This window comes from Haematobia irritans, chromosome 3 (assembly GCF_050003625.1).
Source record: "Haematobia irritans isolate KBUSLIRL chromosome 3, ASM5000362v1, whole genome shotgun sequence".
NCBI lineage: Eukaryota > Metazoa > Arthropoda > Insecta > Diptera > Muscidae > Haematobia > Haematobia irritans.
Genome location: NC_134399.1, coordinates 229475373 through 229489017, shown reverse-complemented (window position 1 = coordinate 229489017; position 13645 = coordinate 229475373). Strand labels below are relative to the sequence as shown.

General features: G+C 33.9%; 1 protein-coding gene across 8 annotated transcripts in view; it reads left to right on the top strand.

Annotated features, from left to right (window-relative positions):
* Positions 1 to 13645, top strand: part of if (integrin subunit alpha inflated) — a 104954-nt gene that overhangs the window by 46372 nt on the left and 44937 nt on the right. For all 8 annotated transcript variants that reach the window (XM_075298329.1, XM_075298325.1, XM_075298331.1 and 5 more), the window contains exon 4: positions 11093 to 11190. In XM_075298329.1, coding sequence (XP_075154444.1) covers positions 11093 to 11190 — 98 coding nt within the window. The remainder of the gene's footprint in view (positions 1 to 11092; positions 11191 to 13645) is intronic.

Sequence of the window (13645 nt, the reverse complement as noted above, 5' to 3'; positions counted from 1 at the left end):
TTTTGCTTCAAGCATATACATTTTTGGGTATTGCCCAAACATTTATATGTTTGATCTCTTCCAATATATAATATGTTTGAAAGCATATTGGTCTAAACAATATATGTTTGGGTAGTCTAAGTTCCACACATTTTGTATTTTTGCATCCAAATTCAATAATGTTGTCTTCCAAAAAACAATATGTTATTATATGAACATATAATATGTTTGGAAGCATTTTGCACCCAAAAATATTATATGCTTAAAAAAATTCTCCCAAACAATATTGTGCTCAAAATTTTATTTATTTATTTATATATTTACAATCATAATGAATTATGAAAATAAACAGGTAATATAGGTGCTAACAACATAGGTTTTCGACCTGAATGCTCAAAATTTTGTTTCTGCCTAATTGTATATTCCCCCACATCTTTCTCACTTCCACGAGATTTTTTAGTTCTTAGCACCTTTTTCTGTAATACAAACATTGTATTATATATATTCAATTATATGATTTTTTTTATTTTAATTTTACCTTTTGCCGGACGGGGATTCGAACAGCGGACCACACAGTTTGTAAGGATCAAAGAAGTAGCTGATCAATTGCCCAAGGAAAAATAAAATGTTAATTTTGTAATAACAAGCAACAACCACCAACTTAATTCAATATCGCTCCCTGTTAAATAGCGCTCCAAGCTACTAAACACATATATGTTTATAGGCTATTTCTAAATTAATATATGTTTGCATCCAAGCATATTATATTTACAAACATTTTATGTCCCAAACATAATATGTTCTAACATATTAACATATATGTCCCAAACATGTTATGCTAGTTTATGAACATTATATGCTTGCACTCAAAAATATTGTGTTTAAAAATTTGTGTTCCAAACATATAATGTTTATAGCCAAACATATGAAAAACAGTCTTTTTCATCCGTGTATGCTAAGCAAAATTTACATTTGTATTTTAAAGATATGAAATCTTTGACCTCACGACAATATTTTTTTCAGTGCAATTGGCGACAATATGCCATCGTACGTGCTTGATTTTTGGGGTTCTCTATAAGACTGAGCAGAAACGTTCATGTTGAAACTTGTTAAACCAAGTACATCAAAAAACCACGATTTAACATTCAAAAATAAGAATCGACTCACCGACCTATTCTGGTCTATATATGTTAACTGTGTCTGTTCCTGATATATAACTGAGACCTAAGAAACTTACAAAAGCCAATAGGTTTATCTATTGATGCGTCCCACCTTTCCGTTACATTTTGGAACATGTTCCTCTTTGGAGTTTTTTTTATATATTTATAGGGTGTATCTTACATATTCCGGAGGCTATGATCATATTCAACTGAGCACAACCCCTGTTTTATGATGGCTATTAATGTCCCTCATTGACTCTTTGATCTGACCAATGATCCATTTTCCACTAAAATTGTGCTTGTAGTCACTTTGTAAGCGAACCACTGAAAATAAATCTGAAAAGTAAAAGATCTTGTTTCCCAGTCAAAAAGTACAACCAACGCGCAAAAAATAAAACGCATGCCATTTGTATTCTCATGACGCAGAAGAAGAAGTCGTCTTCTGTTTGTAATAAAAGTGGTCCATAAACTTACACCGCTTGCCACATTTCCGCATTTGTTTGTTTAATAGGCAAATGAAAGCACACCGAGTCGTGGTAAGTCTGCAGCTATGTGTCTGGAACTAACATGGTCCTTAGCATGACTCTAATGTTGGATGACCAGCAGTCTTATTGGACAAAATATGTTGGCAATTCACTTACGCTTCATACCCGGGCCAATGTTCTGTTACGGAAAGCAATAAAAACAAATTGAGGCAAACGTTTTCCTAGTCTCTCTCTCTCTCGTTCTCCCTGACATAGCTCAAGAATCATGTCGAGTGGTGGCCTGATGTTAACTGCGGATGTGCAAATAAAATTATACGCTTTCTTGAGGCTAATGCGATTGATGATGAAAGCCCGCGCGTGCGCCCAGCATCTGAGAGATCTGCTAAAAGCAGCCGCCGCCATTGGCCTATACAGAAGACCGACAACTAACCGAAAAACCACAGATCACCACATGGTGCAGGCTGTTTTCATAACTCTCAATGGAGGCTTTATGTGTCCCATGAAATACTCTGCAACCACACACCACTTGGTATAGCCATAAGGGAAAGCAATGTGATGTGACCACAGCAAGAACAAGAACATTTACAGAGGAAAACAAACTTCCAATGCGATCACTCTGAATGCAGAACATTGTGCAAGAATTAAAAAGCCTTGTAGTCGGAGGTTATGCGAATGCAAAAATATGGGTGTAAACATAAGGATTTCCTTTCCAGTGATGTCAATATCTCCATGTTCCATTGATGATATTACTCCGTTATTAAGTCGCTTGTTTCATTGACTAAAAAGTGCACATCAAAAAATATCACCAACATTTTTCTAATTAAAATTTTAATTGAATTCGTAAAAATTTTCAAGTAAAGATATGATTGGAGCAACAAATTTTTTAATTGAAACAAATCTCAATCACAGAAATTAATAGTATCAATTAAATTTTTAATTGACGTTGATGATTGATACTATAATTTCTGTTAAATTTCAATTAAAAATTAATATGGTCAGTTAATCACGAAGATTGAAGACAAAACATATTTTTTTGTGTGTGATGATACAACGGCCTTAATATTCCCATAAACTTCCCCCAAAAGAACACGGATTAAATTTAGCGGTGGACTTTATATCTCCTTGAAGTAACAGCTCCTTTAGGTTTCTTTCCTCAATAGGAACTTGCTCCTTTCCCTAGTTCCTTACGTATAAATAAAATTTCATTAATAATGAGCCAACGAAATTTTTTCATTGACGTAACTAAAAGTTTTCATTAGGATAATGTAAATGTTCACTAATAAAATGTAAAATTTCGTTATTAAATAACAAAAAATTATTAGAACAATGACATGTTTCATTGTATTTATGAAATTATTTCATTGCACTATGGGCGGAAATTAAAAATTTGTGGCAAAAATTATTTATAATCAATCTAGTATCGCCAAACATGGTATAGCGATATATCTTAACAAAATCAAATGTTACCAACAAAAAGGGAGTCAATCCCCCTATTCCAGGTGCGTTACTATAGATGGGTCGAAATTGTAAGTCCACTTGGAGTACTATAGAATATACTCTTAGATGGAGTTTATTTTATATTTGCTTATTTTCTTTATTAAGAAAGCGCATTATCCCCAGAACTTTATGTAAATAGTATAAACCAGTTGTCATTTTATTAAATTAATTTTATTAATTAAGATTAAACAAATATTAATCATCAAAATCACTTCCTTCGGTATCTAACTCTAATTCCGTTCGTCTGTGTTTGTTGTTCGCAGGATCCGATCGCAATTATTAACCGATTTTGATAAAATTTGGTACAACGTGTTTCTTGGACAAAGAACAAACACTGTTGAATTTGGAAAAAAATCAAAGTTAGATATAGCCCCCATATACATGTATCGCCCGATTTCGACAAATGAGACCATACTGCGCTTATTTACTACCCGATTATCTTCAAATTTAACGCAAAGTAATATTTTATAGTACCCTTAAAGTGTGCAAAATTTGATCAAATTCGGTTCAGATTAGATATAGCTCCCATGTATATGTATCGCCCGATTTTCCCAAATTTGGCTATAAAACCCTTACATTTATTTTAGTATGGGCAAGTTTGGGCAGACAAACCTTACAGTACGTAAAAGTATACTTTCTCACGAACAATTATAAGCAACAATTTTCATTAACAATCGTTCACATTTCTAGTTCTATTCTTCGCAAATATACGTATGTACTGAAATTTTCACATATAAACAGCACTTTTAAATCCACAAATTCAACTTCAAAACGAAATATATTTTTAAAAGTGTTTACAACATTTTGAACTACTAAACCTTCTCTTAGAATCTACATTTAAAAGTTTTCTTTATTCACTTGTATTTCGAAAAAATTAAACACGAAATTTTTCAATTTTTGCTCTCCTTGATTGCACGCAACTTGCATAAATTTTGGTAAACATTGGCAACCTTTTTCTCCTGAACAGGGTTGCCAAGTTTTAAATTAACTTTCGATTTGTACTTTCCAAGATGTTCTACAGTAATTTCAATTGGAACATCCAATAATTTTTCATTTTGACTTTTTGCCGCTGTTTTGCGATTTCCGCCCATAGTGCATTGGTTTAATATTAATAACAAATTTCGTTAGTATTACGATTTTTTCCTTTCAGTAATTCCTTCTCCAGTATATATTTTCTCCCAAAAATATTAGGGAAAATGTAAGCCTTATGGGGGAAAATGAAGAATGATCCAAAGTAACAATTAAAAAAATTTGTATTCTTTAAACAAAATTATTTAAGAAACAAAACTAATAATTTTCCCTTGATAACTTTCGCTCTTTCTTTACAAAAGACATAATGAACAATTATATAAATTTTTCCTTAATATCAAATTGTATGTTCCAATTATGCCCCAAGAGGTGCTGTATTTAAAATATCTGCGATGCCTCTTGTAATTGAAATTTTTTTTACCAAGTGTAAGAAACAAGTCCAACAAAGAGATACCTCGAATCTTCATAAAAATCGAAACAACTCAATTAAGGCTCCCTAGCCACATAATTCATACACATTTGTTTATTTATTATCTTCTCAGATATGGAAACTCCCATATGGTTAGCAAACCACAAAAAAAACCATAACAATTTGTGTGCGTAAAATGTAAATTTATGCAGAACATCTTGTCTGCAGCCGTGAATAACGCGTTAATGCTCATGTGGCTGAATGGTTGGTTGACTGGCTGGCTGGTCGACAGGAAGATAATAACTAATGATGATGGTGATGGCTCCATAGACTCGTGCAAAATGATAGGGACTCCATACGCTTCTTTGGCCACCATAATCATCGTCTTCACCATCCATCCAATTGCTGATGAACATGGTCAAAAGGATAAATAAAGTCCAAGTGCATCGTCATTAGTGTTTGCGACTGATCATTGGTGGTGGGCTTTGCACTCAGCACTCATCACATTTAGGCACTAAATCTTTCCCACAATTGGAGAGTGAGGAAGATTTTCATGGCGATCATGCCACAACGATGATATGAGCTTCTTGTCCATGTCCATGAAGTGCTATAAATACGCTAATTCATGGTTATGGTTATCGTATAACAGTGATGGCAACTTAGCCCCCAGGATAAATAAACAGCACTTGTATCAAATTGCACAGTAGCGTATGCTGATCAGTAGGATGTTAGGGGAAACCAGAGATGGCTTGGGAAAGAAACTGATTTTTAATGAAAAATTCGTAATGAAGAGATATAATAGACAAACTAATCAATATTTTATTCAATAGAATAAAATGGTAGACATCTTTATACTGTACAGTCCATGATTTTATTGTGTATTGATTAAAATTTTAGGAAGTGCCTCAATAACCCCCTTTCTAGCTAAAGACATTACTGCGATTCTGTCTTTCAACCATAAGATCGTGTCAAACATTAACACATTTCACTTACGACTACGGACAACAGAAGCGTAAGTCTAGCGCGGGAAGGCTGCAAAAGATGAATGTGATAATGAAAGCAAAATTACCAGCATTTACAAGTAAACGTGCTGATTTATTCAGTACAGTGGGCTGGTTTATGCAAATATTGCAATAAACCACATACAGAAAACTAATTTGTTGTGAGAACCATTCTTGTCTTGTCAACCGAATTATTTGGTCCCAGGTACTATAATGTTTAGAAGGATATCCCTTCGAAACATAATGAAATCACAAAGTGTAATTACTAATTTCTATGACAACGCGTATATCATGACACGGAGGAGAAGTGTCCCGAATTGTAGGAGCATGGAGAAAATTGAATTGAAAAATGAACCCTTTGTTGCATGATTTAATTTTCTCACCGATAAAGATTTTTTAGAATTTCTAACTTGAAAACAATGAGACAGACAAAAAATTGACTTAGGGAATGTAAGAAGATTTTAGTGGGGAATCTAAGAGGACTTTAATATATCCTAAAGCTTCTCCTGCTGCAAGAGAACTGGAGCATTTCTTTATGCCATCTAATACATAATTAATTAACATCCAAGTCCATTGAGTTAGCTCACAAATTACACTACCTTCTTAGATTTCGTACCACGGTTCAATCTGAAGACAAATGCAAAAACAAAGTTGGTGATGACAATGATGATAACTAACAAAAGCAAAAGACATCCATCCTATTAGTGATGGTGGTAATAATGAATAGGCCAACCAACATATTCCGGGGGATCAACATCAACTTTGATCGTAGTTTTGTTTTTTTTTTTTCTCTCCATCAATCACTAACAATCAATATTTTTTGCTGTGCACAATTTCCAAAGGGGGTCTTACAAGGGATTTGCACAAACAAATTCTCTCGTTGTGACTGAGTGGCTAAGTGACAACGTGATTTGACTGATTAACATCCAAGAGCCGCCAATAAAATTAGCAGACGGGGGACATTGGGCTCCAAACAGAATAATGCCTGTCAGCGAGCACCAGAAACAGCATTCGTCACTCTCCATTCTCTGGCTGACTGACTCCGTCAATTGAATTTCAATTCCCCACAATGTTGTATCCAATTTAACAAAAGCGGAAACCATTTGCCATTCAATTTAGGAAGTGCCCGTACTCGTACGTAAATATGTCATCGTTTTCGTCGTCACAGAGGAAGGGCTAAAGAGTGCTCTGTTCACTACTGTATTGTTGTAATGAGCTCGAGTCTCCAGGCAGAAGATAAATTAATAGCAAGAGGAACAATGGGGTTTTCAGAGAGAGATTGAAGTTAAATCCAAGTGACAGAAGCTTCCGTTCATCGGTGTGGTTTATCGTTGGCAAGAGTCAAAGAGTAACATAAAAATATTGTATTTTGATAACCCCTTTAGGTGACTCGTAAATCCATTTAGTATGGGATTAGGGGATTATTTATTATTTAAGGTAATCAGAAAGGTGTAATACGGAGTGTCCAAAGTTAATTGAGTTGAATTGGAGTGTGCTAAAATAAATCCATATAAATAGCAACTTAAACTCGATCGATTTCTTAATGGAGGTAGGGCGAAATAAACAGAGGACTTTAATTAATTCGTATGTAACCATTGACAAAGTAACATACACAGAATGTCATTGTGATCCTTTCATATCATCCCAGAATTGTAGATTTTAGTGGAGGAATAATTAGACTCATAAATACTTAAAAAATCTTGCATTTTGCATTTGCTTTCTATCGACAGTTTCAATTGACAATGGAGTAGATCGATTGATAAGAAAAAGAAGGCATACAGGAAAGGGTTGATAAAGTTGCACGTCACTTTTGCGACATATTTAATACCTTTCGATTCTGTGTAAGGGCTGGATCCAAATTTGCTCGACTCAAATAAAATCCTCACATTTCGGTTGCACATCGAGTCGACGTAGAATCACCTTTTGGCATACCATATGTGTCCGTGGCTCCTAAGATATAGTTGAGTATTGTCGCTAAAGTTTATAAAATTCGATAGGTCAAAGTTTTGTTGGTAGAAAGATGTATGTCTTTGGATCAAATGGGCTCTTCAATCTGTAGCTCGTTGAAAAGTCGCACACTTCAAAAGTTGGATCTTCAATAATTATAATGTCAGTATTGGAAATTCCAAATGTCGACGTCTGAAAAAGTCGAAGGTGGACTTTTCCCAAAATTATAAATTGCAAAAAAGTAAGGTTTTCAAAATTTTGAAAACCCTACATTTCCACAATTTTAGGAACACTATGTTTCCATACTGTTATAAAATCGACAATTAATTCGTATTACTCTTACTACAACCAAAATAGCAACTTTATAAAGTTAGTTTATGTAAAATGCGTCTCAGAAACGCGATTGCTTCATATTACAATAATAATTTGTTTAAAAAAATGGTTTTTAATTCACGTGGTCACAATTACTTCTGTTTTTTTTATGTGAGTGGAGACGATTTTTTTTTTACTTTAGGGGCTTGCGAAATCTGTTCAGAACATCTAATGTCTCTAAGTCACACGAACTCTTTCGTTTTACGAAAATTCCAAGAAGAATTGAATTTATATCCAAAATGCGCGATAAGACTATTTCCCAAAAACGCTAACCTGATATTTTGAAAATGATCCTTGAAAAAATTGGATTTTGGGCAAATATGTGCATAGTGTGATCATACTTTAAAAAAATTGGAGAAAAGACTTACAGTATGCAAAATCCGTATTCGTACACCCTCGATGAAATAATATAGTAATAATAGCAAAACCAAAAAGTTTTTCAAATTAATATTGTTTATGCAAAATACAAACGACACAAAAAAATATATCACCGTGTTACATCAATTCTAGTGTAGATGTCGCTTTTTTCATTTTATTTGAAACAAAACCCGCATTTTGGTTATAGAGCCCTGTGTTATCGAAATAAATCAAATTTAGTGTTGTTTCTGCAAGTAGCACGCGAAAATCGATATAGGTAAAAAATCAAGCGAACTTTCGGACGAACAACGAAAAATTGTAATAGATCTGCATAAAAGTGGAAAATCTTTACGTGAGATCGCAAAATTAATGAAGCGCAGTGCTTCTACAATACAATATATTATTTCAAAATTCAAAACTTGTGGCCAGTTAAAAAAACAACGTCGAAAAGTTAACCGTTCCAAGCTATCAAGGAGACACTGTTCATTCCTTCGCCATCAAATTCGCATCGATCCGACAGTAAATGAGGTATAACTGGATGTAAGTTTAGAAAAACATTTAAGAATACGTGTTACCCTCCAGACAGTGAGAAATTATTTAAAAAATGTGGATTTAAGAGCCGGTATGCTGTCAGAAAACCTATTATCAGCAGGCTTCAAAGCAAAAGAGAATTACATTCTTTAAAAAATACAAAAATGAAGATTTTAACTTCTGGAAAAGAGTTATTTTTACTGATGATTCAAAATTCAACATCAAAGTATACAATGGACGCATAAAAATTTGGCGAGAGAAAAATACATGCTTATCACGCCATAACCTAATTCGTACATTCAAGCATGGTGGGGGATCAGTGATGGTATGGGGGTGCTTTTCCGCAGCAGGCGTTGGAAACCTTAATTTTGTGGATGGAATAATGACAGCAAAGGATTATATAAACATTTGGAAGCAAAACTTGAAATAGAGTGCCGTAAAATTAGGTTTGTCCCAGAACTTTATCTTCCAACAGGACAACGATCCGAAACACACCGATCTAGATTCCAGACTTTGGATCCTGTACAACTGTCCAAAATATCTTAAGACACCACCCCAAAGCCCAGACCTCAATCCTATTGTGAACCAATGGTCAATTTTTAAGAAAAATTAAAAAAATACGATATTAGAAACGTAAAGGACCTCAAAACAGCATTAAAAACTGAATGGGATCAAATATCCTCAGAATTAACATCCAAACTTGTCGAATCCACTCCAAGATGTCTAAATGCAGTTCTAAAACAAAAAGGATATCCAACAGAATATTAACTTTAGTTATAATATATTGTAGAATAATTTTTTTTTCATATATGTTATTGTGTACGAATACGGATTTTGTTTCAAATAAAATGAAAAACGCGCCATCTACATTAGAATTGATGCAATACGGTGCCATATTTTTTTGTATGGTTTGTATTTTGCATAAACAATATTAATATGAAAAAGTTTTTGGTTTTGGTATTACACACCTTAAAATTATAGCGATTTTCCTATTTCCTCGCGGGTGTACGAATACGGATTTTGCATACTGTATATTTATTGTTCCGTATTTTAGTCCATACGTTTAAATGTTTCGGTATAAATTGGGAAGTTTTGGCGATGAAATCGACATGTTTTGGGGACAAGAGCTAGAAAAATCACTGATGATTGATAGATTTTGTGATGTTGTCGACAATTTTAGTTCACAGCGAAATAACAATGTGTGATTTTAAAATTGATGTTATAAAAATACATAGCAGATTGACATGAGACGTAAACATATTATTATACATTTATTATATTCCATTAATGTTTTTCAAAATTAATATCTATGCCTATTTATTATCTTATTCCTTCCTTAAAATAATAACAATAAAAAATATATTGATAAAAACATCACATATGTCATCTAACGGTGAAATGAAGATGTAAACAAATGTTTCATCAAATTTAAAGGTAGGCGCTGTTATCTCGGCTGTCGTGTTCCCATTTGATCGATGTAAAACAACAATGCACAGCACTCTCTCTCTCAACAAAAGATAAATGTAAATACACCACACAGCCTCAACCCAACAACACCCACTCTTTCACTGCATTTCTCCCTTTTTATTTTGAGTGTTACAATGTCGCACACATTATGCCTCTCACTTTTCATTTAGAGATTGTTTTCCGTTCATTTTCATTAGTTTGTCAACGTATTTTGCTTTAGGTTTTATTTGTTCTTCACCACCATCAACAGCGATACTTCCGCTCATGCGATTCATTGAGATGCATCAACGAAGATGTCGTTCTTTTAAGTTTGTTAAGTGAGCCGCCGCCGCCGACTGACTGACCGAATGAAGAATGTTTTAAATATCTCTGGCACTCAACACATTAGCGATTACTTCGACTTGACTTTGCTTTGTTTTTTTTTTTTTTTCTTTTCTTAATTTTTGTGATTATGATTGAGACATCAGAGGCATTGATGCTGGTCAATGGACGGACTCAGATGTTCATATATATATTCAAGCCGACTTCGCTGGCATCTTCTCATCGACTATAGCTTTAGCGAGCTTCGTCCACTTCTACTATGTTTACTTCACTTGACTCCAGTCCATTTCATTCCATTTATTTCAATATTTATTTGTTTAACTGCCTTTTAATTGAGTCATTCTTTTGTGATTACATTTTTTGATTAATTATCTAAATGTTGTCGATGTAGCAGCAGCATAGTTGTAGACTATGGTGATGATGATGATGGTCCATCCGTATATGGACAATGGATGGACTATTACAGCTTCTCTTCGATGTTATCGATGTTTTTGTTTAAACTACGTAGTAATGCATATTTAATTTTCCTACTTACAGGCAATAATCGAAATACCCAGGGAGATGTTATTGATCGCAAGTCAAATCAGTGGCTCGGAGCAACAGTAGCAACAAGTCGTGATAGTGATTTGATAGTGGTAAGTGGACATTTAAATTCCTTGAATTTATTTATTTATAGTGCAGCTAATGTAGATAAATCACTTGAGATGATTTGACGTTAAGTGTCCGGGAAGGGCAAACCATATGCATATTTGTGCGCATTACAGTGCACGTTTAAAATGATCAAATGGTTGAAGGAGAAACAAAAGCTGATTTTAAGCATTCTCTTGTTATAGGAAAGAGCAAAAGTTCCCACTTAAGCATATTTGGAGAACATAGAATTATATTTTTTACCCAGAGAAAAACAAAAACGTTACGAAGAGAAAACTAATCTAATTCATATTGATCATATAACATTTACACCTTCTTTGCGAACACAAGAGAAATTAAATATAGCCCCACAACGAAAAGTTTAGTACCTCATAGAATTTAGACACAACCAGGGCGACTGTCGTTAGGCGAACACCTATTTACATCTAATTTTATTCTTTGAAATTTTAAAATTTTGTAAACTCACCATAAGGTGAGTTTTTTTTTTTTAAATAATAAATAGTGAATTCAAATACTAATAAATACAACGTGCATGTTTGTTTTATTGTAATGGAGGGTGGAACATTGAAAACTAACAATTTATTGACATAAAAACATTTAAAAACAAGTAAAGAGAAATTTTCGTCGACAAGATTGGTTTATTCACCAATCTTGTTATCCAGCCAAGTTATGATTGATGTTATCCCTTTCATTTTCATTTGAAAACTTTTCGAAAAGTAAAATTTTTTCTAAATCAATTTAACCCTCAAATGCACAAGATAACCGATTCATCAGAAAAATATATAATATAGAAAATAGTAAAAACAAGTATATACGGCCGTATGTTCGGCCAGGCCGAATCTTTTGTACCCTCCACCATGGATTGCGTTGAAACTTCTACGAAAGACTGTCATCCACAATGGAATTACTTGGGTTGTGTTATCTTAAAACTTCTTAACATCGTTTTCTAAATTGTGAGTTAGTCCAAAAAAGGTATGTATAGGTAAGTCTACAAAAAAATACGAATCGATATGGACTTTTGCACGGTACGTAGAGAGCCAGAATTGAAATATGGGGTTCGCTTATATGGGGGCTATATAAAATTATGAACTTGATATGGACCAATTTTTGTGTGATTGCGGATCGATTTATCTGAGGCTATATACAACTATAGACCGATATGGACCTAGTTAGGCATGGTTGTTAACGGCCATATACTAACACAATGTACCAAATTTCAACTGACTCGGATGAAATTTGCTCCTCCAAGTGGCTCCAAAACCAAATCTCGGAATCGGTTTATATTGGGACTATATATGACTATGGACTGATATGGACCACTTTTGGCATGGTTGTTAAATATCATATACTACCACCACGTACCAAATTTAAACCAGATCGGATGAATTTTGCTTCTCCAAAAGGCACCGGAGGTCATCGGTTTATATGGAGGTCATCGGTTTAAATGGAGGCTATATATAATTATGGACTGATATGAACCAATTCCTGCATGGTTGTTGGATTCCATATATTAACGCCACGTACCAAATTTCAACTGAATCAGAATGAATTTCAGCCGGATCGGATTAAATTTGCTTATCCTAGAGACTCCGCAAGCCAAATCGGGGGATTGGTTTATATGGGGGCTATATATAATTATGGACCGATGTGGACCAATTTTTGCATGGTTGTTAGAGACCATATACTAACATCATGTACCAAATTTCAACCGGATCGGACGAAATTTGCTTCTCTTAGAGGATACCCAAGCCAAATTTGGGGGTCCGTTTATATGGGGGCTATACGTAAAAGTGGACCGATATAGCCCATTTGCAATACCGTCCGACCTACATCAATAACAACTACTTGTGCTAAGTTTCAAGACTATAGCTTGTTTCGTTCGGAAGTTAGCGTGATTTCAACAGACGGACGGGCGGACAAGCTCAGATCGACTCAGAATTTCACCACGACCCAGAATATATATAATTTATGGGGTCTTAGAGCAATATTTCGATTTGTTACAAACGGAATGACAAAGTTATAATACCCCCATCCTATGGTGGAGGGTATAAAAACACCTGCATAGAGATATTTTTACACTACACAGAATTTTAACCAACATTACTTTTAACTCTGGTAAATATTAATTATTTTAAAATTTGTAAGTTTTTGAATTCTCGAGCAAAATTTGATTTTAAATTTTGGTTTTAGATCACACAGAAATACTATAGATTTTCCGGAAAAACATATTTTTAAAACTTCGTTACGATGTTTTAAATCAAACGAAATTAATTTCATAGGATTCGGTCAAAATTTGAAGACGTACGATTTTTTTTCGGTTGTATCTTTAAAGATACGATGCCCCTTTTTCAGTTCAAGTGGAACCGTATAGAATGTAATAACCTTTACGCCGAATTTTTGTCTTATTTAATTTTTTTATTTTATATGGACAATCCTTACAAC